The sequence below is a fragment of the Anser brachyrhynchus genome, assembly GCF_964034855.1.
Source record: "Anser brachyrhynchus genome assembly, chromosome: 26".
NCBI lineage: Eukaryota > Metazoa > Chordata > Aves > Anseriformes > Anatidae > Anser > Anser brachyrhynchus.
In genome coordinates this window covers 2,803,737-2,831,379 of record NC_137719.1, presented here as the reverse complement: position 1 = coordinate 2,831,379, position 27,643 = coordinate 2,803,737, and the positions used below count along the sequence as shown (strand labels likewise).

General features: G+C 53.3%; 4 protein-coding genes across 7 annotated transcripts; 3 read left to right on the top strand and 1 right to left on the bottom strand.

Annotated features, from left to right (window-relative positions):
* Positions 1-666: 666 nt before the first annotated feature.
* Positions 667-1,977, top strand: FAM136A (family with sequence similarity 136 member A). The gene is made up of 3 exons (XM_080568438.1): positions 667-824; positions 1,494-1,634; positions 1,745-1,977. Exons 1-3 carry the CDS (start codon positions 738-740, stop codon positions 1,931-1,933), a joined length of 417 nt encoding a protein of 138 aa, XP_080424564.1. The 5' UTR covers positions 667-737; the 3' UTR covers positions 1,934-1,977.
* Positions 1,978-3,233: 1,256 nt separating this feature from the next.
* On the top strand, positions 3,234-4,825 carry SNRPG (small nuclear ribonucleoprotein polypeptide G). The gene is made up of 4 exons (XM_080568439.1): positions 3,234-3,368; positions 4,009-4,031; positions 4,257-4,381; positions 4,652-4,825. The coding sequence occupies exons 1-4, from the start codon at positions 3,337-3,339 to the stop codon at positions 4,700-4,702; spliced, it is 231 nt and encodes a 76-aa protein (XP_080424565.1). The 5' UTR covers positions 3,234-3,336; the 3' UTR covers positions 4,703-4,825.
* Positions 4,826-6,515: 1,690 nt separating this feature from the next.
* PCYOX1 (prenylcysteine oxidase 1) lies at positions 6,516-10,100 on the bottom strand. The gene is made up of 6 exons (XM_080568426.1): positions 9,941-10,100; positions 9,645-9,851; positions 9,180-9,354; positions 8,335-8,546; positions 7,811-7,963; positions 6,516-7,526 (listed from the first exon to the last, which is right to left on the bottom strand). Exons 1-6 carry the CDS (start codon positions 10,029-10,031, stop codon positions 6,868-6,870), a joined length of 1,497 nt encoding a protein of 498 aa, XP_080424552.1. The 5' UTR covers positions 10,032-10,100; the 3' UTR covers positions 6,516-6,867.
* A 420-nt stretch (positions 10,101-10,520) lies between these two features.
* Positions 10,521-27,367, top strand: TIA1 (TIA1 cytotoxic granule associated RNA binding protein). Of its 4 annotated transcripts, XM_080568427.1 has the most exons (13): positions 10,521-10,733; positions 15,122-15,218; positions 15,639-15,737; positions 16,254-16,308; positions 16,480-16,512; positions 17,850-17,937; positions 21,530-21,605; positions 22,469-22,577; positions 23,398-23,493; positions 23,586-23,670; positions 24,400-24,523; positions 25,092-25,231; positions 26,130-27,367. In XM_080568427.1, the coding sequence occupies exons 1-13, from the start codon at positions 10,708-10,710 to the stop codon at positions 26,251-26,253; spliced, it is 1,152 nt and encodes a 383-aa protein (XP_080424553.1). In that variant the 5' UTR covers positions 10,521-10,707; the 3' UTR covers positions 26,254-27,367. The 4 variants fall into 4 exon arrangements, with proteins under 4 accessions (XP_080424553.1, XP_080424554.1, XP_080424556.1 ...); XM_080568428.1 differs by lacking the exon at positions 16,480-16,512 and having other exon boundaries at positions 10,523-10,733; XM_080568430.1 differs by lacking the exons at positions 10,521-10,733; positions 15,122-15,218; positions 15,639-15,737; ... (1 more) ...; positions 16,480-16,512; positions 17,850-17,937 and adding an exon at positions 18,761-18,809.
* Positions 27,368-27,643: the final 276 nt, after the last annotated feature.

Genomic DNA, 27,643 nt, shown 5'->3' with positions numbered 1-27,643 from the left:
ATCGCATGCAGCACCGTGCACTGGTGCAGCATTGGGCAGCATGCAGCATTGCACACCAGCGTAGCCTTGCACAGCATGCAGCATTGCACAACAGGCACCATTGCACACCGTTACAGCATCACGCCTCATTACAGCGTTGCACAGCATGCAGCATCACCCACCAGCGTGGCAAAAATAAGCACAGCACGCAAAAATACACACCATTACAGCACTGTGCACTGTTGTAGCGTTGCACACCGTTCTAGCACTGCACGGTTGCAGTGTTGCACGCTGCTGCAGCACTGCACGCAGTTACAGCATTGCACAGTGTTGCAGCATTGCACGATATTACAGCATTGCGTGTCGTTGCAGCATTGCACATGATGGCAGCGTTGCAAACAGTTGCGGCGTTGCACACCGTTGCACACCCTTGCAGCATTGCACGCTGCTGCGGCGTTGCACACTGTTGCAGCGTAGCACACCCTTGCAGCCTTGCACACCGTTGCACACCCTTGCAGCATTGCACGGCGTTGCACACCCTTGCACACCCTTGCACACCCTTGCAGCGTTGCACAGCGGCTACCTCCGGAGCTCTCCCCGCCCCTTTCCCCGTCCCTGCAGGGCGGTGCTGGGGCTCCCCCCGCCCTCCCCTTCCCCTCCCCTTCCCCTCCCCTTCCCCTCCCCTTCCCCTCCCCTTCCCCTCCCCTTCCCCTTTCTCCCCCCGCCCCGGGGGCGGTGCGGCCGGGGCCGGCCCGGGCATGGCGGAGGCGGCTCAGGGCCGGGTGCAGGCGGCGGTGGAGAGCGCGGTGCAGGAGCTGGAGCGGGACAGCATCCGCGGCATGCAGGTACCCCCCGGGACGGGGCCTCCCCGGGGCCCCCAGCGCCCCCCCCAGAGTTCCCCTTGCTCGAGCAAAGCCCCCCCCGGCCCGTGCAGCACCTGGGCCCCCCCCGTGCAACCTCTGCGGCTGTCCCGTGCACGCCCGGTGCAGGCCCAGAGCCCCCCCAGTGCACGCCCAGTGCTTCCCAGTCCAAGCCCAGAGTCCCCTAAGTGCCTGCCCTGTCCAACCTTTGCGCCCCCCAATTGCTTGCCCTGTGTAAGCTTTCTGTCCCCCCCCAACCCTGTGCAAGGTTTGTGCAACCCCCCCAGCATGCCCTGTGCAAATTTTGTGCCCCCCCCCCCCCCGCAGCTCGTGCCTTCTGCAACCTTTGTGTCCCCCAAGTGCACGCCCTGTGTAAGCTCTCTGTCCGCCCCCACCCTGTGCAAGGTTTGTGCCCCCCCACCCCTGCAGCTCATGCCCTCTGCAAACTTCGCTCCCCCACCCCTGCGTGCACGAACTGTGCAACCTCTGTGCCCCCCCAGTGCACCCCCCGCACCCCGCCAAGTGCCCGAGGGGGTCGCACCCAGCTCCGCGCGCAGCAGCACCGCAAGCTCTGCCTGCTGCAAGGCACTCGCACGAGGCGTGGGGGTCCCTGGGGGGATCGGGCTGCACGCTGCTGACCCCAGCTCTTCGCAGGGCGCCATGTTCCGGTGCAGCGCCCGGTGCTGCGAGAACGGCACGGCCTCCATGCAGCAGGTGCAGCAGTGCATCGAGCGGTGCCACGCGCCCCTGGCCCAGGCGCAGGCCATCGTCACCGGCGAACTGGAGCGCTTCCAGGTGAGGAACAACACGGCCGCGGTGGGGAGCGGGGTGCACGACACCAGGCTGGGGATGCCTGAGCCTGCTGACACCCCCATCCCCCCCGTGCGTCCCCGTCCCCGTTGCAGGACCGCCTGAGCCGCTGCACGCTGCATTGCAACGACAAAGCCAAGGACGCGCTGGAGGCGGGCGGCGCGGAGGCGCGGGTGCGCGCCCAGCTCGACGCCTGCGTGGCCGCCTGCGGGGACGACCACCTGCGCCTCATCCCCGCCATGGCCAAGAAGATGAAGGACAGCCTGGCCGCCCTCCGGCAGTAGCGGGGTGCCGGGGGCGCCGTGCTCATTAAAGGCGAGGAGCCACATTCGGCCTGCTTGCGGGGTCGGGGGGGGGCGCTCGGGGTCGGGGGGCTGCAGCCCTCGGGGGGGGGGCTCCTGCAGCAGCAGCCGTGCAGGGGGTGCAGGAGGAGCCGTGCGGGCATGCAACAGATTGGGTGACGCCTTTGTATGGCGTAGGGTGAGCCCTGTGTTTGCACAGAGTGCCTCTGTGCGTGTGTGTGTGTGCGCGTGCATGGTGGGTGCGTTTGGTGATGGCTGCACGTGTGTGTGTGTATGCGCAATGGAGGGGCGATCCCTGTGCCTGTGTGCAATGGAGGCGTGGCCCGTGTGTGTGCTGAGCACAGCCTGCCCGTGGGGAGGGCGACCGTCGGTGTGTGCGCGTGAGGCAGGACAGCAGTGTGCGCGTGCAATGCAGGCGGTGCAATAAAGCGCAGTACGGTGAGTGCAATAATGTGCAATAGAGTCGGTGCAGTAGCGTGCAATGCAGGGGGCATGCAATAACATCCAATGCAGGGGACGTGCAATGCGGCGGGTGCCATAATGTTCAATGCAGCAGGTGTGCAGGGCAGTAGGTGTGCTGTGGAGGGTGCACGCTGTGCAGCGGATGCAGTAACGTGCGTTGCATTGGGTGTGCAATGCAGGGAGTGCACAATGGGGCGGGTGCACAATGCGGTGGGTGCAATAATGTGCAATGCAGTGGGTGTGCTGTACAGGTGTGTGCAATGCAGGGGGTGCATTAAAGCGCAACGTAGCGGATGCAACAACTTTCAGTGTAGCAGGCATGCAATGCAGCAGGTAAAATAACTGCAGCAGGGGCGCAATGCAGTGGGGGTGCAATACAGGGTGCAATAACGTGCCACACAGCGGGGTGCAGTGCAGCAGGGTGCAGTGCAGCAGGGTGCAGTGCAGCAGGGGTGCAGTGCAGCAGGGGTGCAGTGCAGGATGCAACAACGTGCAATGCAGGGCGCATGCAGCGCAACGGGTGCAATAACATGCAATGCAGTGGCTGTGTAATGCAGGGCGTGTGCGATACAGGGTGCAATAAGGTGCAATGCAGCGGCTGTGCCATGCAGGGTGCAATAAGGTGCAATGCAGCAGGGGTGCAACGACCCCGCTGCAGCCGGCGGTGCCGCCGCCGCGCGCCCGGCGCCACGTGCCGCAGCGCCACGTGCAGGCCGGCGCCGCGCGCCTGCGCCTCCCCTCGCCGCCGCCGATTGGCTGCCGGGGAGGCGCGAAGGGCGGGGGGGGCGGGGCGGGCGGCGAGGGGCGAGCGCGATTGGCGGGGGGCGCGGGGGGCGGGCGCGATTGGCCGAGGCGGGCGGCGTGCTGACGTCAGAGCGCGGCGCGCGCGGCTGCGTGAGGGCCGGCGGCGCGGAGGGGACGCCATGAGCAAGGCGCACCCGCCCGAGCTGAAGAAGTGAGCGCGGGGCGGCGGCGGGGGGACGGGGCCGGGACGGGGCCGGGCCGGGGGGCACCGGGAGGGGCTGCGGGGGCGGGGGGGCGATGGAAAAATTGGGGTGGGGGGGGGGGTGGGCACGGGGCCGTCCGCTGGGTTCCCGGCATGCCCCGCGGCCCGGTGTCATGGCGGCCGTGCCCCCCCCCCCCTCCCCTCAGGCCCCCCCTTGCCTCTCAGCCCCCCCCCACATTCCCTCGGACCTCCCCTCACACCCCAGACCCCCCCCTTTCCCCTCAGACCCCCCCCTTTCTCCTCAGATCCCTCCACTTAGCCCCCCCTTTCCTGTCAGACCCTCCCCACATCCCCTCAGATCTCCCCCGTTTCCCCCTCAGACCCCCCCCCCACATTCCCTCAGCCACTCCCCTTTCTCCTCAGACCCCCCCCTTTCTCCCTCAAGCCTTCTTCTTTCCCCCTCAGCCCCCCCCTTTCCCCCCAGGCCTCCCCCCCTCACACCCCAGACCCCCCCCCTTCCCCCTCAGACCCCCCAACATTCCCTCAACCTCCCTCCCTTTCCCCCAGACTTCCCCTCAGCCCCCCCCCCCCCTTCCCCTCAGATCCCCCCCACCTCAGCCCCTCTCACCTCCTCCCCGTCTCGTTGCAGGTTCATGGACAAGAAGCTCTCACGTAAGTCCCGGCGCCGCGCTGTGCCCCCGTGTCACCCCCCCTGAGCCCCGTTAATGCCAACCCGCATCCCATCTCCTGCTTTTAGGGAGGTTTTTTGGCCCCGCGGTGACGTGATGCTCTAATTTCTCCTCACACACACTAAAAAAAAACCCACACAGAACCTCCCTCATGGGGAGCCCCACTGCCTGCCCGCGCTGCCCTTTACACCTGACGCGTTTCTTGCAGTGAAGCTGAACGGCGGCCGCCACGTGCAGGGCATTTTGCGGGGCTTCGATCCCTTCATGAACCTCGTCATCGACGAGTGCGTGGAGATGGCGCAGGGAGGGCAGCAGAACAACATCGGCATGGTGGTGAGTGCTGCGGGGGCGCTGCGGCGGGCAGAGGGGAACAAACTCTGCACCACTGCACAAACAAAACTAGTGTGTGTCCAAAAAAGCCACATTTTAGAAAGCAGATGTGTCTGTTCTGTTGGATTTTAGGATTCAGATGAGTTTATTTTTTTGTGGGGGGATTCGATTTTGAGCTGCGTGTAGTGGGAAAAGAAACGTGAAGGAGGGGGGGAGCCCGCAGGGCTGCGGATAACACTGCGTCGCCTCACTGCTCTCGACTTCTCTTCGCAGGTAATACGAGGGAACAGCATCATCATGCTGGAAGCTTTGGAGCGAGTGTAGAGCCAGCGAAACCCGCCGTGGTTTGTGTATCCCCTTCCCTGAACTCGGAGTGAAAACTTGTTCAGTGTTCAGTAGTGTAAACTTATTTTGTTTTTTAAATAAATTTTGTAATGGTTGAAGTAACTCGTGTAAGGTGGACTTTTTGTGTAGCCGGAGCGTGACTTCTGCGAGCAGAGCGGCGTGTCAGTAGCTTTAAACCTCAGGGAAGACCTCCAGGATGCTAAATCTCTCCAAGAGGATGTTCAGATGGCTCTACCTTTGGTTTGCTGCCCCTAAAAAACAGGCAACAAAGCTGAGCCTTGTTTGTTGGGTCTCCATTGCCAAGAAAATGGTGAATTCCCCTCTGCTGGCAGCGCCGGAGAGCGTTTGTGCTGAGCGGGGCTGCCTGGCAGGGGGAAATGTTTTAAATAAAGGGTTTTAAACAACCACTTTGCTCTCTTTCTGCTCCGTGGCGTCAGCGCCTGTTCCGGGCACGACGCTCCGGGACAATGGAGGCGCTTGTGGCACGCACCCAGCGCCTGCAGGGGCTGCGCAGAAACGTTTGGAGCTTCCTAAATAAAACTTGGCCTTTTTGGGGTGTTCTTGTGAGCTGGTCAGCGCCCCTTAAAGGCCCCCAGTGAGCAGGACTCTTTTTGGGGGTCCCTTTTTGTTGCTGGTTTTAACAAAAAAGGCTCAAGCAGTTCCTCGAGCACCTTTAAGGCACCAAAAGCTGTAGGAAAGTGCAAACGTTTTCCTCCAGCACCCCAGCAGCTATGGGACGTGTTTGGGAGCCTGCTACGCGCAGCACCACAGGCACGCGCCGGGGCTGAGCGCATTCGTTAGCCCCATGACTATAAATATTTACATACTCATCCTATAGCCGAATATAAATATTTAGCTTGCTTTTCAGCCCCTGCCCGAGGTGGGTTCCAGAAGCCTTGAAGCAGCGCGAAAGGAGGAAAGCAGGGACAGCAGCAAGAAGTGGAACGTGGTAAATGAGACCTTACCCGCGCGACTCCAGCTGAATTTCTCTGCTACCCGGTGGCAGGCAGGGTTTACAAGCCTACAGCTGGCTTTTTGTTCTGCAATTTAGCTTTAATTAGCTAAATTCATCGCTCCTAGCACGAGGCAATGCTAGTGGGGGCCCGCTAAGGAGCCTGAGCTCTCTGGGTGAGCGCAGCCTTGCCCCTGCAGCTAACTAACAGACAACTCGTTACCCTTTTCTCCATCAGAGAGGAGTTACTGTCCAGAAAGGGCTTTGCTGGGATTAACAGCGGCAGTAACCGCTGGCACTGACATTACTCCTTCAGTTCTCATCCCTGTAGCGCTCGCTGGGGCACGCCGAGGATGACTACACCAGAACGTGGCTGATGAAGGCCCGGCAGCGGCTCCGCGAGAGCGCAATGCAACCCAGCCGCCAGCTCAAGGCGACGCCTCCAGCGTCCCTTCAAACCAGCGCGCTGATTTTATTTTTAATGACAGCCCAGCGTTTTCTGCATTAGTTAGAGGCAGCTAAGGTTTCACAGCAGCGTTAGGGTACGGTCAAGGGACCAGAAAGGCTTCTCCCGAAAAGTTCAGCTGCTAAAACCAAGCGGGCCCCTGCTGCAGGCAGCTAAACCTCAACAAAAAGCGGGCGTTTTGCCCGCTTCCCACCCATTTTGGCAACTCTCGCCCTCCCTCAGCTAGCAGCAGACCTGTCTCCCCCCCCAGCTCATAGTACTTCTGGACGCAAATTAAAAACTAAAAACGAATCCGCAATTTCCACTGCACCAGTCCCGCCCCAAAAATGAACTACTTGATATACCCTTAAAAAAAAACGATTGAGGCAGAGAGGTTTGGGGCCGAAACGTTGATTTTTTTTTTTTCCCCAATTGAAGGAAATCGACACACACAGGTCTGAGGGAGCGGGGCTCGGCTGAGCACAGCGATGCAGATCCGGGGTTGGGCAGGCTCCTGGTCGAGAAGGATTGCTTTAGGGTCAACGTGGCATTTAAAGCTCGGGGCCAGAGCAAGCGGTTTGCTGGGGAGCGTTCGTTTAAAGCGCCTGCCGCCTTTTAATTACCGCTGGAGTCGAGCGGTGCCTGCGGGGAGGTGGCTGGGTGGCTCCTCCTCAGGTCCGAGCGAGGCGTTCCTCGGGCGTTAATTTTGGTCGCCTCTGATCAGCCATGGCGCGCGCCCGGCGGGGCTCAGAGCTCCGTCTTCAGCTTCTCGTACAGGTCTTCCTGGTCGATCATCTCCACGTTCCCGTACCAGCGGTGGTAGGCGAGCAGCGCCGCGTTCTTGGCCGCGATCGCGCTCATCTCCATGGCGCTGGCGGCCCACTCGATGCCGTTGAGGTAGTACAGCTTGTCGTGGAGGACGATCGGGGGGCACTTCTCCGGGGGGCTGTAGTGCGGGTACGCCAGCCACTTCTTCACCTTGACGGAGTCGTAGGAGGAGAAAAGCAAGCCGAGCTGCTCTTTGGTGAGCGCTTCCCCCGAAAACACCTTCCAGACAGCCAACTGCGTGGGCAGCTTTCCTCCCTCGCCCTTTTTTTCCACAGGAGACACAACCCCCAAGCTGTTGATGAAGAGTTTGGGATTCTCCGTCGTGAAGATGGCACCGAAACGAAAGGCGGAAGGGTCGCGGTAACCGAAGAAGGAGGTGTTTAAGCGCCCGTGCACGAAGGTCACAATGATCTGGTGGTAGGGACTGGAGAACTCGGGGACGGGAGGGTTGAAGTTCTTGAAGGTGATGTTGGCGATCTTGCTGTTCAGCGGAGCAGCGATGACGACGATGTCGTACGTGTCCCCCGTCACCCCCGCTGTCGTGTTGTAGGTCACCTGGTAGAGGTTAACGGGGTCCCCTGGGGAGGAGAGAAGAGCTCGGTTACCCCGTTCCACCGCTGGGGGAAATCCCCTCCGTCCTTCCCGCTTTTCAATGCCCTCCCACTTGAGTTTATCACGCCTTGTTGTGAGCTGAGGCTTTTTGAAGTCGTGCAAGCTTAGCTTGTGATCTTAGGCTTTGAACAGAGCCCAGTTTTCTCATCTTAAAAGACCGAAGAAAGCCCAGACGGTGGCTTTGGTCCGACCAGAGCTGCAGCTGGGCAGCGTTCTCCTCCCCACCAAAGGGAAAACAAATGCAACTCACCTGTGGATCTGGGTCTGGTTTTGGGCTCTATAGACAAAACCGTACCGGAGATAACTTCTGCTTTCGAGGCATAGATGAGGCCAGTGCAGACGAGTTTGTTTCCCCCTTTTACCGACCAAAGGCCCGATTCTGCCCCCGCCAGAGACACAGCACCTACAAGGAAACCACGATCGTTAGCACTGCTTGTCCGGCACCATTCTGTAGGGAAACGCTTGAAGCAGCAAGTGGAAAATTAAAGGAAACGGTGTCCCGTCGGGACACAGAGCTTGCTTAATGACAGGACTAAGTGGGTCACGTTAGCAAGCGATTGCTCATTTGCCAGAGTAACCCAGTAACCCAGGCAGGGAGGGCAGCGGAAGGAATCGTTCTGGGGTAGGGAATAAATAAATAGGTTGCTGCCAGCACCGGCCCAGCCCAGGAAGCAGGAACCCCAACACACACGGTATGAAGAGCACAAGGTCACCAGGACACCATTCCGCCCTGCGTGCCCCTTTTCCCAGGGGGAGGACCTACGAGACACCCACCTACAAACCCATTTATGTTGACACCTTGCCCATAATAGTCTCTCATGGTCGGGCAAACCACCTCGTTTATGAACTTGTGGGAGAAGCTGGCTTTCTGCATGGCTTCATCGATGGTTTGGTTCAGCATCCGGGTGAAGTCGTTCCCTCCAAGGGCGTGAAGGAGCCGCTCGTTGCTGCTGAAGGTGTAGTCGTGCGTCTGGTAGCGATAGATCCTTTAGGCAGAGAAAAGGAAATACGCTCACACCAGCTGCAGAACACGTGCACCAGCCAAGGCACTCTTATCTTGGAAACAGAATTCAAGTGTTCGATTGCTGTTAATTATCTGCTGCCCTTAGAAAATGAAAAGAATCTCACGGTGCCTCCTGGGGTAGGGCTCCCGAGAGCCTTACAGCCTTTGAAGGGAGCAGCAGGGCTTGTCCTTCCAGCCAAGACCTAGGCTAAGTGGTAACAGGCCTAAAGAGACCCCATTTTCAATCTGCTCCCCCTTCCTAAGGGAAGGGCTTTGAGCACTGCTACGAATTAAATGATCTTCAGCACCTGGGTGCCTGAGCAATGGAACAACTGATCCCCAACCCACGTTTCTGCCAGCAGCACGTTTCCTAAGGAGAAAGATCAAGGTAAGTCCTGTCTTAAAAGAGATGAGGCAAAGATTAGCAACAGAGAGAGAGCAACCAGAGCCTCGTTTCTCAGTGGCAATGGGACGATTTCACCCATTTTTGCAACTCAGCAGGCCCCGCACCTATTCCCTCAGCCAGGAACCTTTCCCCCCCCCAGTGCTTCTGCCACTTGTAAGTAACTTCCAGTGTTCAGCAGGTGGCTTCCAGCCGCCGAGGCGACCGCCTTACCGCATGAACTTGTCCAGGATGTCCTCCACCCACATGTACATTCGCAGGGGGTTGAGGCCGTAGCGCCAGAGGAGCTTGAGGACGTTGACGATGTACCAGCTGCTCTCCTCGAAGACGAACTCCTCTCCGTTGTAAATGCCTGCGAGGCTGCCGGACACGGGGGCAGCCGAGAGGCCTTGAGAAGAGGGGTGGAAAAAAATAGGTTATTTAGTGAGATTGGAATTCAGGGCTCGGATTTTAGCTTCCTGAGAGAGTTTTAGCTTCAGTTGGAGGTTATGATTTGGTCCTGGAGTTGCCGTAAAAAAGGGAAGGGGGGTTTGTTTACCTGCAGGCCCCCACTACGAGGGGGCCCGCCTGTCTCAGACACGTGTGTGGAATCGCTGGGGAGCATCGTGGGGGGATTTTTAGGGATTTTTAGGGCGGGGGGGGGGGGGGGAAACAAAGCGAAGTTTTGCCCTCACTCACCCAGCTCCTTGACGAAGTGCTTCATGTGCAGGTTGAGGGGGTGCAGGATCGAGCCCCCCGCCTCGTAGCCCTCTCCCTCCACCTCCAGCGTGGCCAGGCGGCCTCCCACCGCCTCCCTCTCCAGCACCTCGATCCGGACGCCCCTCCCGAACTTCTGCCGCAGGAAATAAGCGGCCGCCGAGCCCCCGATGCCGCCGCCGACCACGGCTGCGAGGAAGAGGAGCCGTGAGGAAGACGAGGGCGGCGCGGAGCCCCCACAAAACCTCCCCCCCCCGGGTCCCCAGCCCCGCCGTTACCGATCCTCCCGGGGGCACCCCGCTGCTCCCCTCGGCCCAGGGCGGCCGGGGAGAGGGCGGCGAGGAGCAGCAGGAGGCCTGCGGCCGCCATGGCGCTGCGCGGGGCCGGGCCGGGCCGGGCCGTGCCGCTGAGGCGGGGCGGCGCAGGGCTAAAGGCGGCGGGGCGGGATAGGCCTCCAGTCGCGCCGCTGGTGTAGTGGTATCATGCAAGATTCCCATTCTTGCGACCCGGGTTCGATTCCCGGGCGGCGCATTCGTATTTTTTATCGTCTTTTTTTTCTATTTTATTTTATTTTTTTTTATTATTTTTATTATTTTTGTCTCCCGAGGGCACTGCCCCGCCCCCCTGGCAGCGAGGTGGGGGCGCAAACACCGCCGATACCCCCCCGTTACGGCGGTCACCGGGAGCGAGGCGCATGCGCAGAACCGCCGCCTCCCCCCCTCTTTCCCCCTCCCCTCACGTCTCTTCACCGGGCGCACGCGCACGCTGAGGTGGCGCGGGGCGCTCCTGCGCCTGCGCCGCCGGAGGGGAGGGGGGCGGGGAGGCGAGCTCTATTGGCCGAGCCCCGGCGGCGCATGCGTGTTGCGGCCCCCCCCCGGCCGGCCGGGCCCCCTTCGGCCGCCCGCCGCCATCTTGTGAGGACCCCCGGGCTTCCTGGGCGCGGCGGGGCCGGCGGCGCTCGGGGCTGCCGCGAGGCGCTGAGGGGGCCGGCTGCGGGCGTGAAGAGCCGGGGCTGGCCGGCGGCGGAGGAGGAGGAGGAGCCGGCATGGAGGATGAAATGCCCAAAACCCTGTGAGTGGGGAGGGGGCGACGCCGCCGCCGCCGCCTCCCTTTTGTTCCCGGCTCGGCGGGGTAGGGGAGGCCCCGGGCGCTCTCCTCACCTCACCTCACGGCTCCTCCGCCACGATCGAGCCGCGGGAAGGGGGGACCCGGCGGCTACCCCCACTCCGGTTCGGGCCTCAGGGCGCCCGGCCCCAACCCCTCAGGGGCTGCCCGTGCCCCCCGCCCCATTCCCCTGGGGGCTCTGCCCTTCGCAGCCCCCGTTCCCTTTCCCCTCCTCAGCGTGGGCGTCTCCGAGCATCTTGCCCGTAGGTCAGCGAGGAGGCAGCCCCGGCCTGGAAGGCACTCGCCCAGCAGGACCCGCAGCGAGGTGCTCAGGAGCTTGAGGAAAAACCCCAGGGAGCCCCAAATCGGCTCCTGGCCAAGTGCCCCTAAAGCATGTTGTGAGCCTCTTAGTTCCAGGGGAGCTGCTTGTAGCTGTAAGGCAGCTCCGTGCCTTGCTAAACGCCCTAAATAGGGGTTTCTTTAATCACAAGGAGCTTTTTCTGGTGGTGTTCGTGCAGCTGGCGCCCGTCACTGTCATTTGGGCTTTTGGTCGGCTGCTGCTCCTGTGGCTGGCTGGGTTTGAAAGGTGTTTGGTGCAGACGGTGATGTGGGTTTCCCTGGCAGCTTTACCTGGAGCTGTTTCCCTTGGTTAAACCTAGGATTTGGTGAAATCATGGTCTCACCAGCCTTTCTGTTCTATCTGTGTATCGGTTGCCACTATGATCTTTGTTTCATGTTGGTGGGAGGAAGGAGGAGGGAGAGAGGCTCTTGCCAAGCTGAGGGGAAAGTTTTACCCTCAGACAACGGCTGCAGCAGTCCCGAGGGCTGCTGAATGGCTTGGCTGAGTACCTGGAGGAAAACAAGGCTCTTACGTGACTTAGGCCAGCTCCTCAGCTCCGGGCTTTCCTCAGCGGTAAACCCTCTGTTTGCCTCCGCGTGTGTGCGATCCCCTTGTCCTGGTTCGCGCCTTCAGACTATTCTTAGCGTCCGCAAACACGGGTCAGACCTGTTGACATGCCGGTGTGTTTATTTAGGCGGCTTCCCCCCCCCCCCGTCCCCACGAAGCTGTTGCCTGCAGTGGTCTCGGCCGCGCACAGCTCGTGCTCGAGGGAAGGAATTACCTGTCCTTGAGCACGTGCGGCGTGTTGCACAAACACGGCCGGCTTTCTGAGCTGCGGAGCTCACCGTTGAGCGACGTGCCATGAGCTGTGTTCCCCTGAGCCGCCTTGCTCGGCGTCCCCCAGTTGGGCAGAGGGTTTGTTGCGAGGTTCGCAGATCGGGTTGGGGGCGAGCAGCTTGAGAGAAGGAAACGCTGCTGAATTCTGGCTCGGGTCCGAAGCGTGTGCTAAATATTTGCTCGCACTAGGATTTCTGGAGGTAGTGCTCCAGAAATCCCGTCTGGATGTGGGTTTTGCTGCTCCCTGTTCGACTGGTGCATTGTGAAGAAGCGAGGAAGCGGCCGGGTACCCACAAACGTGCCTTTTTAGTTCCCTTAGCATATTTAAGTAGTTTTTCTGGAACAGTTTCCAGATGCTGTTGGAAATAACGCCTCGTTCTTGCGATGTCCGTGTAACCTGTTCTCTGAAGGGAGATGTTGGAGCCTTGACGTGTTGGCGAACGTTAGGAGCCGTGTTACTTATGTAGATGACTTCCTGGGGAAGGGGCTCCCTTCACGTGGCCGCTTGCTGTCCTCGAAAGCCGCTCTCCAACGGCAGAGATGATGAATTTGAAGAGCAGTTACAAGGCAGACAGTGTTTTTGAACCTGGCAAAGAGCTCTTGTTTGTCGTTTACATGCTCCTCGAGCACGTGTACCTCTGATTTACTCTGTGCATCGAAAAAGATCAGGAAGTGCTAACAGTTCAGCAGTACTTTTCAAGAAGACGCGTGGTGATCAATACACCCTGGGCCGTGTGTAGCGTGCCCTGCGTCGTGTACCCTTCATCTGCAAAGAAAAGCAGCACCTGGCTCGCTCCCGAGAATCCAATTAGCAGGAAACAGGGGTAAGAAGACGCAGGAGACGACAGGCCTCTTGCTCCGAGGATAGCTGCTCCAGGTGGAGCATCACCCGGCTCACTTCTTGGAAAATCCGTGCGGGGCGAGGTCCGGGTGTGCCAGGCAGCATCCGCACGGGAGCAGAGCTGCCACGGAACGCTGGCGGATCCCTGTGGGAAAAATCAGTTTATTCAGACCGCTCAGGTGCAGCGCAGGGGCTGTAGTTTCAGCGTGCTGCTGGATTTATCAGAAGTAACGCCGGGGTTGTTGCCCGGTGGGTTACGGCTCTGGTTTTTCCCCTAAATCTCAGCCTGCGTGGTGGTGCAGCACTCGTGGGTTGTGTGCTGGTGGGCAGGAGGAACCTCCCCAGACGTGGTGGCTGCAGAGGGCCGGCAGCAGGCGGGTGCAGCCGCAGGTAATGAGGTTACGCTGCCAAATAACCCCAGCAAATTGCTCCTGTGTCTGTATCGTGTCGAGCTGTTTCCCCGAGCGATGGATGCGCTTTACAGCGCCCCTCCTTCGCTTAGTGTTGTGCAGACCGCTCGTGCGCTGTTCTGCGTGGCCATTTAGGGCTGTCTTGGCCATTTCTTCAGGAAATTCGGGATATCTGCACACAGGAAGCTGAGAAAATAGGTTTTGACCTTTGTGCAGAAGCGAATAAGTCAATATCTAGCGTGTAATCACACCGATTATATCGTATGCATGTATGTTGCTGGGCTTTATGGAAATGTTTTGGAAGGCCTGGAGCTGTGTAGAGATCCGTGGGACTGTCAGGGGTCTTTTACCTAAATCCCGTGTTTTCCAGCTAAATCTGACCTGCAGGTAGGGAGTGCTTAATACGACGTGTGGTTATCAAAGCGAACATCCAGCGTTAGGGCAAAGGTCGGGGTGCAGACACCATGCCTAGGACAGTTCAGCGATAAGTAAACTGTTAATAAACTTAGCCCTGGGAGGTCACGTGAGAGGGTTGTTGCGCAGTGCCTGGGCTTATTTATTAATCCCAATCACGATGATATTGCAGAAGGAGAGAGAAGAAGCCCTGCTTGTTACGCTTCTTGGCTGGGGGGTGGAGTGTCCCGGTGTGAATTGTCCTAACAAATGCACTAAACCCTTCTCTGGCTAAGGAAACCTCATCAGACGTGCAGGAAGACCTCGCCCTGTGCCTCGAAGGGCTGATGCTGGTGAAGCTTGGAGCGTGTACCTGCTTAAAATGGAGAGCAGTTCTGGCTCGTCCCTAAAATAGTTTTTCACCTGGTTTATACATAACTCACCGGGTGGTTTCTGACAGAAACCCAGGCCGTGTGTCTTGCTCCCTTTCAGAAAGGCTGCCCGAAGCTTTGTGTCGACAGAAGGAAAGCGAGAAGGCGCTGCTTCTGCTGCCTGGTTTTCTTACAGCACCTTTGCACCCCTTGCATCGAGGTTTGCTGGCGGGGTTTGGGCAGCGCGACGTGGCTGAGGCTCTCCCTGCAGAGGCCGTGGTTGGCCACGCGACGTTCCTCTGGGGGAAGGTGCTGCTGCGCCTTCGGAGCTGAGGTTTCTGCATGCTTCTCCGTGTGCTTGCTTAAAAAAACTCATGATTTGGGATTTAAAAAAAAAAGAAATTCCATGTGGATTTACGTTCCTCATTGCAGAGAATGCAGAAGTATTGTAAAAATCCCAAGTCAAGGGGAGGGGGGAGAATTTGTGCTCCGTAAGGCCGATCCTTTCAAATGAAGGAAGATGGGGAGAATGCCCACGCTTAGCACAGTCACCCCTGGTTGTTTCAGGGCTTTCAGAAGTCCTTTTTTAAAAGGAACTGGCTAAACGTTGTGTAAAATGCTCACTGAACACCGGATTTAGCTATTAGGATGGCTGGGGAAGTGGCGCTTACTGAGCGATGGCAGCCCGTGGTGGTTGTAACTAATTCAATACGTGAAAATGAGTTTGTTGGGTGCCTGCGTGGGGTGTCCTGTTCGGCTCTGAGCCAGGGTGGAATTTTAGGACCACAGACCTTGGGTGGGACCGAGGACAGGCGCTGTCGCTGCCTGCCCTGAGCAAACCATTTGCGCCCTGCTGTTCCCCAACTCGGTGCACGCTTCGTTTTCGCAGGCCAGCCTGGTGGGGTTGGGTGTTAGAGGGATGACTTCGGGTGGGGTTTGTTCCCTTCCATGGCTTTTGTCCCCTGTTAGCCCAGTGGCCACGTTCCTACTGCTGCTTCAGTTGCCAGGTCTCTCTCTGGGGAAGAGTCAGAGTTGGTGGTGCCCACCACTGACCTGACAAGGGTCTCGATTGCTCGCGTTTCAGTGTTTCTGCTTAAAATCCCTTTTCTCTGCCTCCCCCTCCTTTAGGATCTGCGCTTCTAACCTTTTATTTGATTCTGTAGATATGTGGGGAACCTGTCAAGAGATGTGACCGAAGCTCTAATCCTCCAGCTGTTCAGCCAGATTGGACCATGCAAAAACTGCAAAATGATCATGGATGTAAGAGCCTTCGCCTAATTATTTCCGTGCTCGTTAGAGCTGACGGCTTTGGGTCCTTCTTGAGGGTTTCAGAATTCGCCTGGAAATACGGCGTGACCGCCCTAAAGGGATGTAGGAAAGGTGGAGATCACAGCCACATAGTTTTGGCCCAATTCCTGGTATAATTTAAGGATGGGGGAGGGCATTTTGAAAGGGACTGAGCAGGTTAATCCATTGGGATGTTCTGAATTAAGTTCAAAAAGTTCTTTTGGGCCGTAGTTAAACCTTTTCAAAGGAGAGCCAAACTCCCCTGCAGCATTGTTAGTTTGGATTAGATTAGTTAGATGTTTAGATTTAATGGGTAAGGTGCTGAGAATAATAGTGAGGATACAGCTTGAAAAGGTTTTGATCGGAAATCTCTTTTTTTTTCTTTTCTATCAGACAGCTGGAAATGATCCCTATTGTTTTGTGGAGTTCTATGAGCATCGCCACGCGGCTGCAGCACTTGCTGCTATGAATGGCCGGAAGATAATGGGTAAGGTAAGCTGTCATGTCTACAGGGTGAGTTGGAGCTGGAAAACGCAGGCTGTATCTCAGGTTGCGTGGGAGAAACACCACGCGAGGCGAGGCGGATGCACTGCAGACGTTAGGCACTTGGTTTGAACAGCAGCCTCGGCGTGGCGTGGCTGACCAGAAAAGCCTTTTTGGCTGTTGTAGGAAGAATTCAGAGTAGGATTGCGGAGGGCTTGGGGACAGGAGCCATAAGGAATATTTTAACTGCGCTGGCCTTAGCAGGACAACGTCCCTTTCTCCCCATCCCTGCAAAAAAAACCCACTCCCAGCCACCCAAAATACGTAGGCAAGGCATGCTCACCCGCCGTGCTTTTAGCTAGCAGGACGCAGTTTAGAAGTGCACGCCCTCCCCCAAAAAAAACACGTCGTCAGCTTAAGCTTTCCCTTGAGTCTTGCACATCTGTAGCGTCAGAGTTAAATGCTGGTGGTATCTGTGCTCGGTGGCGATTGCCGTGGTCTAACCTGGACACCCGATGTTTGCAGGAGGTCAAAGTGAACTGGGCAACGACCCCCAGCAGCCAGAAGAAAGATACGAGCAGTAAGTGTCGCTTACGCTTCGAGCGCTTGCTTGATTTGTACCGGTAGCTTTTAAACATAAACAGTAAGCATCGTGCGGTTATGTGCAGTAATGTTTTGATCATAATCCTAAGATATTATTTAATGTGCTTGTGTTAATGAACTTAAGAACAAATCTAATCTTTGTCATCAGGTAGTACCGTTGTCAACACACTGCGTTCACAAGGTAATTGTATCTTCTTAAACATAAAATGAAATCTCTCAAGGGTATTCACTAACCACCTGAAGCTCTGTGTGGGGTTTTTTGTTCATCATTATTTCATTTTTTTTTTATGGAGAGACTTCCCTTTCATTTCCCTGTGGCATCAGAAAGCAGCTTAGTGTTCACTGTTTAATTCTGGTGCTGGTGTTGAGGTGTTTGTTACGACTGCAATTGTGAGATTAAAAATAAATATATATATGTGTATAAAAACAAAAAGAAACCCTAAAATAAACCCCAAAAAACCACCTTTTCCCCTGCTGTTGAGGCAGAATACTTGGCTCATTCAGTATGCACTGCTTCAGACTCCTTGGGAGCGTGTAGACTTCTTCCAAAACGGGGCTTCATCATTGCCCGCTCGTGGCAAGCCTAGCTAGCGCTGCTTTTCTCGGCTAGCTTGGAATTCCTGGAGCCAAGTGGGGTTAAACTACATCAGCATCCTAGCAGCCTTGAAAGTTTCTCGCCTGCTGTAGTACAAATAAAGTACAAATGAGCCTGTGTGTGCTAAGATGGTATGTGAGAGATTGTTTGGTCGTAGTGGAAGACTCCTCAGAGGCAGGATTTTTGTTTCTCTTTGGTGCGCGTTTCTGATGGATCTGATACAAACTGAAGGGATTACTCTTTCCGTTCTGTTGCCTTCAGTCTTAGTTCACTTGCACATGGATTCACACACATTGAATTCACATGGATTCACATGGTGTAATGGCTGGGCAACCAAAACTCGGGGCTTTTGAGAACTCAAATTCTTTAACAGCAAACTGTTGCAATGCAAGGTATTTTTTTTTGATTTGTTCTTCACAACCTACGGTGTTAAATCGGACGGCTAGCTAGGTTCAAAGTATGTCCTGCTCGAGAATGACTGTTACCGTGCGTTTCTTGAAACTGAGATGTTTCAGTCGATGGCGTTTTGTATAACTAATCTCGTAATGTGTCAAAACAACATTAGCGTACCAAGAGAGAGATTTTCTTGTAGTCTTGGCACGTTAAGTAAATAGTTTAAGACTTTTTATGGTAAATGGTGACTGGTCTTAAAAGCAGTTTGTAAAAACAAAACGTAAATGCCATATGTCACGCTAGTATATTTAAAGTTACTGACTGTATAGCGCTACCAGGCAGCGGATCTGTCACGAGCAGTAGTAAATTCTCTGTTTCATAGTGAACTCTAGGCTTCATGTAGTAGTTAAGACCTGGAAATCCATGCTATATGAGAGTGCTGTACTCTGTGTGCGCACGTGTCTGTGTGTGTGTGTGTTGAGGGGTTCTCTTCAAACTTTAAAATCTTTTTTCCTCTCTTTCCCCAAAAGACCATTTCCATGTCTTTGTTGGAGACCTCAGCCCAGAAATCACAACTGAAGATATTAAAGCAGCTTTTGCGCCATTTGGAAGAATATCGTAAGTAACTTTAGAGGGTAAATAAACTAAAAGTTCTCTCTCCTAAATGGAGGCAGCCTCATATTTCAGTAAGTAAAAAATGAGAGTTGACAGAGTGCAGGAATATACATTCATCTGTTCATACAGCAACTCGAGTCTGAAAGGTTGGGTATTAAGCAGGGATGTGTAAAGAGATTTCTTTAGAGTAGCTCGTTCTGCTTTCCTAGAACAGTTGCACCCGACTCGCTTTGGTTTCCTACTCCTTGCATTGTTTGGCAAAGCAACAGTGGAAAAAAAAAGATACATAAACCTGGGGTTAAGCATTTAACTTGCCCTCTGGGCAACCACTTAAGCATCACGCTTTATAGTTTGTGACTGAGTCCGTTTGCATGTTCACGTCTCGTGAGGCTTTGGATTTTTTGTTAGCCGTGGCGTGCAGGCCACCGGTAGCATCCGTTTTTTGGCAGTTCAAAGTCCCACTCCCCCAAAATAAAAACCTTTCCAGCGCGAGGCTCCTCGTGGCACCTGAAGGCTGCAGCTCGAGTGGCCTCAGAGTGTTTGGCGCTGTGTCAGCCTGTCAGCCCATGACCTGAAGGGCTTGGCCAAAAGCACGGGGCGCCTTGGGTCAGCGAGTTGCACTCATCAGTTGTGCCGAGCGATGGTGTAACAAGCGAACGTGGTACAAACGGGGAATTGTGGCCGCAGGTCTCCGCCTGCCGGTTTGTTGTATTCAGGGTGTAGCAGTAAGGAGCACTTCGTTCATTCCATCCTCCAAATGTAAACCATTAATTTTCCTTGTAGTGTTGTCTGTACTGGACATTGAAGTTTCTTGATGGTGATGTAAGAGAACGTAGAGTGCTTTGGAGTGTTGTGTAGTGAAGCATTTAATTGAAGTAAGTTTGTTTTTTTGTTTTTTTGTTTTTGTTTTTCCCTCAGAGTCCAGTGTATTACTCTTTTAATGCCAGCTTGATTTCCTCTTATGATAAGGTTTAAAAAAAAAAAAAAGTGATCTGAATGTCGCTTGCTTCAGAGAACTGTAAAGCTTGACTCCATCTTCTAATTGTCATCTAGGAAATGTAGAGGGTCAGACTCCTCAGGAGAGTCAGTTTATCCTCACGGCCAAATGTGCTCTGGATGGGAGGCGTGAGGGACTCTCAAGTAGGTCCGAACTGGCGCTTTGCTGCTGGAATGAGAACGAGAGGCAGGGAGCAGTAGGTGGCTGCGTTGGCGTGATTGTGGTGGAGCTACGAACGAATTTGCCCCAACCTATTCAGCAGTGGGGTTCCGGGGTGACTCTCAGCAGATGTTCTTCTTTACCAAACAAATACACCCAAAACAAAACCCCTCCTGAGCACGGGGCAAAAAGTAACTTCCGATTGTCACCCGGGGGAGCAGAAATGATAGAGAACATTGCTCCACGGTCCCCATTCCCCTTTGTTCCAGGAGAGCTTTTTGGATGCAGAGCAGCTGCTGCGTAGGTGCGGGGCTGCTGACCGGGCTCTGCAGAGCACGAGGTTTCTCTTCCCTAGCAGTGGTGGTGGCAGGGAAGGGTGAGCAGTGCTCTTTTTTGGGTTCCTCAGCACACCGCTGTGAAGCCAACAAATCGAAAGCTGCAGTTTGCCCTGGCTTAAGCTGCCAGTCCAAAACGAGAGTACTAGTTTAAAAATTGTCCCCATTTTAACTCTTAAACTCTTGTTCCACCAGAGGGTCAAATAAAGCAGAAGGGGCCTTCATTTTCTCTTACTTAAATTTAACCTGAAGGAATAAATATTGCTACTGTCTCTTGAACAGTCGAATGAAGCTACTTGACTTGACCTGTTCCTCATCAGTGACTAGTTTCTGGAAATGTGGTGCTAATGGAATATTTCCTGATATATTTTTTTTAAACATTGTTTTCATTGGTGTTAAACTGAGCTTTTTTTTTTTTTTTATGAAACCAAGGTTGAACTACTGCATGATTAGCACATAAGAAATTTTGGTAATTCTTTGCATCTGAACTTTTTAATCACTGTAAAAGCACACTTTCATTGTGGTTTCCTTTTATGCTTGCTGTACGCATGTTTTCACTTGTTCTCAAGTCTTATTTTCAAAGTTTTCAGTTGAGGGTAAGTAGAGATGAGTTTTCCCCCCCCCCTCCCTCTTTAGGCTATTCAGAGCAAACCGATCTAAAAGTACCCAAGTGGCTCTTCTCAGGCAATTTGTAACAAACTACCCAAATTCAGACCTAACCAAGGAAGGAAAAAAAAAAAAGAAAGGGAGGGGGGAGGTATTACAAAAAATTAATAAATAAATAAAATTTCTAGCATTGGAAGAGGTATTTTCCTCGGGCCTTAATGATGGTGTCGGTGCTGTGGGCTTAAGTGTACCGGAATAAGCTGATGATAACACCATTTGCAGTTAACGTAAGGCTTAAAACAGATAAATTAGTGTAACGAACCTTCTCTTCATTGTGACTTTTCTCGCCAGTCTTGGAATGCTAAATGTTGTGCACATGTTACGCTAGTTTCTCTGAACCGTATAATTTTATACAGACGTAAGTTACATTGCATGACTTTCTGACTGGTTTTCTGTTTTTGTTTCTGTTCTTTACTGCCTGTATGTGTGGGGCGAAGGAGGGGAGGAGAGGGTGGCCTGTAGGCGAGAGCATCTCAGCCCTCGGCTAACTCGTACGCAAATTGCCTGAGAAACACTGTAGAATGACGTTCCACGAGTGGGGTTTAGCTCTTGTAGCTGGGTTCTCTTTTTAACTCAATCTCAAATAATAGGGCTCTGGTTATTTTGCAGAGTGTCTCTGAAGAATGGACAGAATTGCCATGGCTAACTACAAGCTACAGTTCACAGTGGACAAACGTTGTAGTTTTCTTATTTACTTTTATAAATTTTATTTTTATTTTTTTGCTTTTTTTTATATCTTGTAGTTTCCAATCAGTCCTGTATGATTGCTGTTGTACAAATGCAGTTTAAATTATTTGTAATATGTAGTTTAAAACATAAATGTTTCGGTGTTTTATTTTCTTCAATAATTTCTGAAAATGTCAATCTCTCAAAATTTACAGCTGCCCACAGTCCAAAAAGGGGGTAACGAATTGACCTGAGAAAATTAAAGAATTCAGTTAACAGGCGACGTATGCCTTTTAATTCCTATCTTTTTTCATTTTTTCTATTTAATATTTTGAATGAGTAGGTAGAATGTGTTGGCAAATAGCGAGTTTAAAAATTGCATGGTTAAAGAGAGCCATTCAGCTAATGTTAGTCAGCTACGTGGCTTCAGTGATTCTTTTGAATAGCTGCTTTGACCATGCTTTGTGTCTTAACAGTATGTAAAAGCGTTTTGAAGCGGGAGCCAACTGTCGTAAAGTACATACGTTTGTTAGAGAAGCTATTGATTTGCATGTTTACGAAATTAAGTTTAATTTTGCTACTACCTGGCAAAGCATTAGTAAAGTTCTGTTTAGAAAAGAAGCCATTTGCTTTGACTGTGTTGCTGGTGCAATAAACAGTTGACTTTAGTAGAGGCGAAACGTGAGAATAAGCTGTACATGTGACTCAACTTGTCATTTTAGCGAGGTTGGCTTCGCAAGGTGCTGAACTGCCTCTTGTTTCTGCTTTTTAGAGATGCGCGTGTGGTTAAGGACATGGCAACGGGAAAATCCAAAGGCTATGGCTTCGTTTCCTTCTTCAATAAATGGGTAAGCTGCGGCACGGTCTAGAGCGCCTCTGAAAAGTGGGTGGTGGTTTTCTGCAGCTGCTCCAGGGAATGAGTATTTTTGGTCTCCAGCTCGCCCTGTTTTCAGTTTCCCCTCCTGTCGAGGGGCAAGTGATTTTGTCTGTTTGGCGAAGCACTGTAGTATTGCTTTACTGTTTCAGCCCTGATGGCAAGTGACATCAAAATGAGTGAGGTGCAGAAATGACAAAGAGAACATCTCTTGTATATCAGGCAGGATTTTTTACTGAGTAGCTGGCTTCTCGGAGGCCTTTTTATCTTGGGAGACCTGTACAGGGCTCTGTAGCTTGTTGATTTTCATAGCTGTGGAAGCTGAGGAATGTCAGGAAGAAAACCGAACGAGTGGGGATAGAGTTCTTCTAAGCAAATGTTCCTTCCTGGCTGGTGGATTGGTAACGGACAGGCTGCCATGAACATGTCAGTCTCTTTGTGGAGTTAATTAGGGCAAAGTGTTAAATGCTGTTCGTTGGCAATGAGTTAATAGCAAAAGTTCTGTCCTGCTGAGGTTAAAGCGACCTGCTTGGAAGACCGCTCGCCAGCTGAGCTGAAGGTTTTGGTACGGGTTTTGGTGAAGAAACCTTGCTGAAATGTCAGCTGGATGGGGTGTGACTTCAGAAACCGGGTGTGCTGCTGTAGGCAGCCTTCGATGTGCTCCGTGAAGCCTAACAGTGCCCTTTCTCCTCCCTAAAACCCCTTCTTTGAAGATTTCTTTTGGCAAACTGCAGACGTCAGGCAGGGGAGGTGTGTGGTGACTTCACTCATGTGCCTGTATCTCAAAAGAAAGAGATGTCAGGAATGTTTTTTTTTCCCTCCCTCTCTCGTGGGCAGGATGCAGAGAACGCTATTCAGCAGATGGGTGGCCAGTGGCTTGGCGGAAGGCAAATCAGAACGAACTGGGCAACGAGGAAACCTCCGGCTCCAAAGAGTACCTACGAATGTGAGTGTGGTCAGTTGGGCCTTCTGCAAACCTCCCACCACACACGTGGGGAGGAGGTGAAAATTGCGAAATCCCCGTGTTTGGAGATGGGGGGAGAAGGGAAAGCGGGTGCTCAAAAAGCAAAAACTCTTGAACGCTTCCAAAACTCCTGAATAAATCAAGCTGTGATGATTGTATTCGATTGCCACTAGGGGGATTCATCAAGCTTCTGCACACTTTGTTTGGGAGCTGGCTTTCTGTCAGGACAACTGGGGTGACTCTGTTATTTTTTTTAACTTTGCTCCCTCATTTTTATGGCTTCCTGCTGTGATAGAGAGCAGGTGGGACTGTATTAAAGCATTTCCACGGGAGAGATTTTAAATTAAATGTATTGGACCTATTAGATAGGCCTGAAATGTGGATTTAAGTTCACAGCAGTGTCCCTGTCCCGAGCAGCCTGTCCCACGCAGGAGCTGTTGCCCAAAGTCACGTACTCTGGGCCAAACTTTCCTCTTGCCCCGTGCCACCCTTTGTTTTCAGGGTGTTGGCGAGTGGTGCCCAGTGTCTCATGTCCGTGAGTAAACATGCCAGCGCTTAACAGGAACTTGCTGCTCTGTGTTTTATAGAGCAAAGGTCTGGAGGCTGCGTCTGTCTGAGACGTTAATTCACCACTCTGTGGTTCAGATAGACGGCCAGACATACCCAAGTGAAAGTGCTGACCTTGGTAAATATTTGTCACGAGCTCTGGTGGCCTGGCTCCTCACTGTAGGCCTGTTGGGATCGGAATTGTTGCATAACACGTGTGCGATCGACTGAAAAACTCTTTCAAAATCTCTTGCAGCAAACACCAAACAGCTGTCTTACGACGACGTGGTCAATCAGTCCAGCCCGAGCAATTGCACTGTGTACTGCGGAGGCGTGACTTCGGGACTGACAGGTATCGCGTCTCCGAAACGCGGTGTCCCGTTGCGTGACGCCGGGTGATGCCGCCGTCACCTCATTTTGACGCTCTGCTCCTTCTTGCTTCAGAACAGCTAATGCGCCAGACCTTTTCTCCATTTGGGCAGATAATGGAAATTCGAGTCTTCCCCGATAAAGGATACTCCTTCGTACGGTAAGGCTGAAGAACTTAATGAAAATTAGCGGTTCTCCGACTGCAGCCTCATCTGAAGAGTTAGGGCTTGTAGAGCCGCTGGCACGAGCGGAAGGAAAAAACCTGAACTCAGTCTGAACAGCCTCAGCTATAAACAGCCCGTTGTGCTCGTAGCCACATCTGTCTGCTGCCGGAGACGTGTCTGGCAGAAGACTCTTGCTTTCTGACCTAGGGTGATTCTGCTGGCGAGGGCTGTTGAGAAGACCCGGCCTTAGTCTCATGTCTGCCGGTACTGATATTTAATGTGGGACTCGTTTATGCTGGTCTGCCATTACCTAGCAGTGCTGCAGTAGCCTTAATCGTAACAGGTCCCCGACTATTCCTTTTTTGTAATCTCACAGTTGAGTTACTGAGGCAGACGGTCGGTTTCAGTGACGTTTCTGGGAGCATCCTCATCCCTTTGTCGACGAGGCTCCAGATAATAATTATAAATGGACTTGCTCTCCTTGCTGTTAAACTTTCTAACTTGTTTACCGAGAGATAGTGCAACGAGTTACGCCACTGAGACAGGAAAACTGACCGCAGCCTGGCAGTCCTTCTGCTCTGGGGGTGATGAGAAGAAGTCTCTGCAGACAGCCTGCTCTTCTAGCAGAACCTAAACCCGTGCTGCTGGCTGTGGGGCTCTCTCGGGGTTACTTCTAGGTGCTGCTCACCGAGTTGTTCACGTTGGTACGATTTCTGTGTCAACAGGTTTAATTCTCATGAGAGCGCTGCACACGCCATCGTTTCTGTCAACGGAACAACCATAGAAGGACACGTGGTGAAGTGCTACTGGGGCAAGGAAACGCCAGACATGATCAGTCCGGTCCAGCAGGTCAGAACCACTGCTCTGCTAATGTCAGAGACGAAGGCTTTGAGTTTGTCTCATAAAAACCTGCTAAATGGCTGTAAAGCCCTTGCGCTTGCTAGTTTGACGATGCAGCACGCGTGATTTCTGTGTCATCACTTATTTCTCTAGCGAGTATTTCTCTGAAGCACAGTCAGGGATTTAAAATCCTTTGGAACACGTGGAAGCTTGTTACGTAAAAATTGGTGATGCAGAATTTTGAAGAAAGCTTGCAGAAGGTTGTCCACACGTGGCACACCTTCTCTGCCATGAAGGTAAACGCTGGTGCCGTTGCTCTTTCCTGGATCTCTGCGGAAAGGCTCTGCTCTTTGAGGAGACAGCTGCCTCGTTTATGGGCGAAACTCGAGCAATTAAATGTTTGTGCGCTCAGAAGGAATGTCCTGCTAACTATCTGCGCTTCCATTTCTGAGTTATTTGAGCGAGCAGACCCGCGAGCTTCCCACCGCAGGCAGATGCGGCAGGCGGGGCGAATCGTGAGGCTGTAAATCGCAGCGCTCTCAGGCGCCGCTTAACACGGGGCCGTTTGTCCTTGCAGAACCAAATCGGCTACCCGCAGGCGTACGGGCAGTGGGGCCAGTGGTACGGCAACGCGCAGATCGGTCAGTACATGCCCAACGGCTGGCAGGTCCCGGCGTACGGGATGTACGGGCAGGCGTGGAACCAGCAGGGCTTCAAGTGAGTACCGGCCTCTCGGCCCTCGTGCCTGCGGTCACGGCCCGGGTGGCGGGGGATTTCCTGCGGGGGAGTGCGCGCGCTCTCCTCCTTTGGAGAGCAGCGCGTGAATTTCTGTTTTCCAACCAAGTCGTTTTTGAAGCGCTTCTTGAACTTTGACGGGAGTTGAATCGCAGTCTTGCCGGACAGGGAGTCTGGTGATTGTGCCGCCGGTGTGAAATCCTCTCGTTTCGCTGCCGGTAACAGCTGTCGGGTTTCTGAGCGGTGACATTAAATGCGATACAGGTGGAAGCAGTGAATACAGGTCACTGTGCTAAATTATTGCCTTCTGAGCAGTAGTGGAACGATTCTTTCTTGAGGGGCCTGCTGGCAGCAAACCTCTCGGCTCTGGCTGCCCTGAGCATCAGAGAGATCTCCTCCTCCTGCCCACATCGTTTGTCTCAGTGCTTAGGAACACACACCTACCCTTAAAAACAGTTTGCGGGCTGCTGTCACAAATTCCGATTGCTGTTTTCTTTTTGAGCCTTCCTCTTTCTGACTGCCCCTAATTCCTGCACGCCAGGAACGCGCGAGCTTTTCCAGCACCTCTGGGTGCTTGGCCAGGGAGCCCCAACATCTCAGTTTCCCACCTGCCGTGGAGCTGAGCGTTCAGGTGTGAATCTCCTTCCCGTCCCCTTCCAGCAGAAGCACCAGTGCCTGATATCCCTGGAAAATCCGGATCGGGTGCCAAGGCGTGCTCGCTCCGGGCTTGAGTAGATCAGGAAATCATGTGCAGATCCTGGATGGCACCGCCCGGGGCCAGGAGTCGCTCACACGGGCACGTCCGTTCTCGCTCCCACTCTCCGCGAGTTCTCCCTCCGAGTCACAACCTCACCTAACGTTCTGCTTTCCTCCCCAACAGCCAGACGCAGTCCTCGGCGGCGTGGATGGGCGCGAACTACGGAGTTCAGCCACCGCAGGGGCAGAACGGGAGCGTGATCACCAACCAAACTGGATACCGCATGGCAGGCTTCGAAACGCAGTGAGAAAAGGACTCTGAAGCCGGAGGCTGGTGGGCTCGAGGCTGCGACGAGTGCTGCAGAGCCTTTGTTTACCGCAAAGAATTACCAGATCAAGTCAGTGCAAGTGTCAGATACAGTGTATTTATTTAAGAGAGAGAGAGAGAGAGAAAAAAAAAAAGCGTTTTTAATCATGAAATTGTCATCCACATTGTTTAAAAAAAAAAAAGAAAACAGAAAAAAAAATCACAAAAAACGAGATGCTGGATGTCTGCCAACTTTTGCCTTCTTTTCCTCCTTTCTATATGTGTTTCTTAAGATCCACGTTTGAAACACAGCAAATGCAGGGACTACTGCCACTTAAAATTGGGGCAGGAAATTGCACAATTGTCAAACTTTTTTTCCTTGGAAGTAGCGTGCAGTTTTAGTTTGCATTCCGAATGATTTAAAAAATGTATTATAAAAGCCGTTGTACAAAAAGAAAAGCCAAAAGCGTGTGAATTCTGGGGACGGCTCCGTCTTCAGCCTTTGCACAAGTCTGTTTTAAAAAGAGCCTCTTGTATAAAGTGTCCATCTCTCCGCTTTTGTTACACCGGGTTTTCGACTCTAAGTTATTCGTTTACATCGTTTTGTATCGAAGCGTTTTCTCGGAGTTGTCTTTTTGCCTTACGACCGTTACCCAAACTATCACGACGCGGGGGCCGCTCGATGCTCAATCGTCTCCCGACCGCTCCGACGGACCGAGCGTGGTGCACGTTGTGTTCTCTGCGAGCGGGTGCCTACAGCAGCCCCTGCCGGGCTCGCGCGAGAGGATTTTTAATCTTCTGGTGGAAAAAAAACCCTTTTGCGATGTGTACCGGGACACCGAAAACCCTGTTACAACTCTTACTAAAATGTGATGAATACCTACGAACCAGCTTGGGGTTGTTTGTTTTTTTTTAATCTTACCGATTTCTAGATTTACATGTACTGATTCTGTAAAATATTTTAGCAGATTAATATTTTGCACAAACGTTAGCAAACTTTGTATGTTTCCTTATTTAAAGGTAGGATGCAGAGTCCTTGATTTATGCATAATTTTTTTTTCTTTTTTTTTTGCATGTGGATATCAAATATACACTTTGGTAGTCTTTGAATACAACCTCCTCTTCTCTTGTTTTTAATAACTTTACAAAAAAACACCAGAAACACCAAAAAAAAAACCTTCCACGTGGCTGCAGGAACGTCTCATGCTGACGATGCTGATGTGATGTCAGCTGGGCAATGCCTCTTGTGAGGTTTGGAGGCCAAACCACATTTTTCTGTCCTACCTCTTGACCAGCCTTCCAAAAAAAAAAAACGAAAAAAAAAAGGGGAAAAAAAAGAAAAAAGGGAAAAAAAAGAACAAAAAAAGGCAAAATGAAGCTTGCTGTGTGCT

Excerpts from the sequence above, each read along its gene's own strand:
- TIA1 (XM_080568427.1), top strand. The coding sequence starts at position 10,708 with ATGGAGGATGAAATGCCCAAAACCCT. Across the intron at positions 22,578-23,397 it reads TCCAAAGAGTACCTACGAAT|CAAACACCAAACAGCTGTCT; the intron begins GTGAGTGTGGTC and ends AATCTCTTGCAG. Across the intron at positions 23,671-24,399 it reads AAAGGATACTCCTTCGTACG|GTTTAATTCTCATGAGAGCG; the intron begins GTAAGGCTGAAG and ends CTGTGTCAACAG.
- PCYOX1 (XM_080568426.1), bottom strand. The coding sequence starts at position 10,031 with ATGGCGGCCGCAGGCCTCCTGCTGCTCCTCGCCGCCCTCTCCCCGGCC. Across the intron at positions 9,852-9,940 it reads GGGTGCCCCCGGGAGGATCG|CCGTGGTCGGCGGCGGCATC; the intron begins GTAACGGCGGGG and ends TCTTCCTCGCAG. Across the intron at positions 9,355-9,644 it reads GCACTTCGTCAAGGAGCTGG|GCCTCTCGGCTGCCCCCGTG; the intron begins GTGAGTGAGGGC and ends CCTCTTCTCAAG.
- FAM136A (XM_080568438.1), top strand. The coding sequence starts at position 738 with ATGGCGGAGGCGGCTCAGGGCCGGGTGCAGGCGGCGGTGGAGAGCGCG. Across the intron at positions 825-1,493 it reads ACAGCATCCGCGGCATGCAG|GGCGCCATGTTCCGGTGCAG; the intron begins GTACCCCCCGGG and ends AGCTCTTCGCAG. Across the intron at positions 1,635-1,744 it reads GCGAACTGGAGCGCTTCCAG|GACCGCCTGAGCCGCTGCAC; the intron begins GTGAGGAACAAC and ends TCCCCGTTGCAG.
- SNRPG (XM_080568439.1), top strand. The coding sequence starts at position 3,337 with ATGAGCAAGGCGCACCCGCCCGAGCTGAAGAA. Across the intron at positions 3,369-4,008 it reads CACCCGCCCGAGCTGAAGAA|GTTCATGGACAAGAAGCTCT; the intron begins GTGAGCGCGGGG and ends GTCTCGTTGCAG. Across the intron at positions 4,382-4,651 it reads AGAACAACATCGGCATGGTG|GTAATACGAGGGAACAGCAT; the intron begins GTGAGTGCTGCG and ends TTCTCTTCGCAG.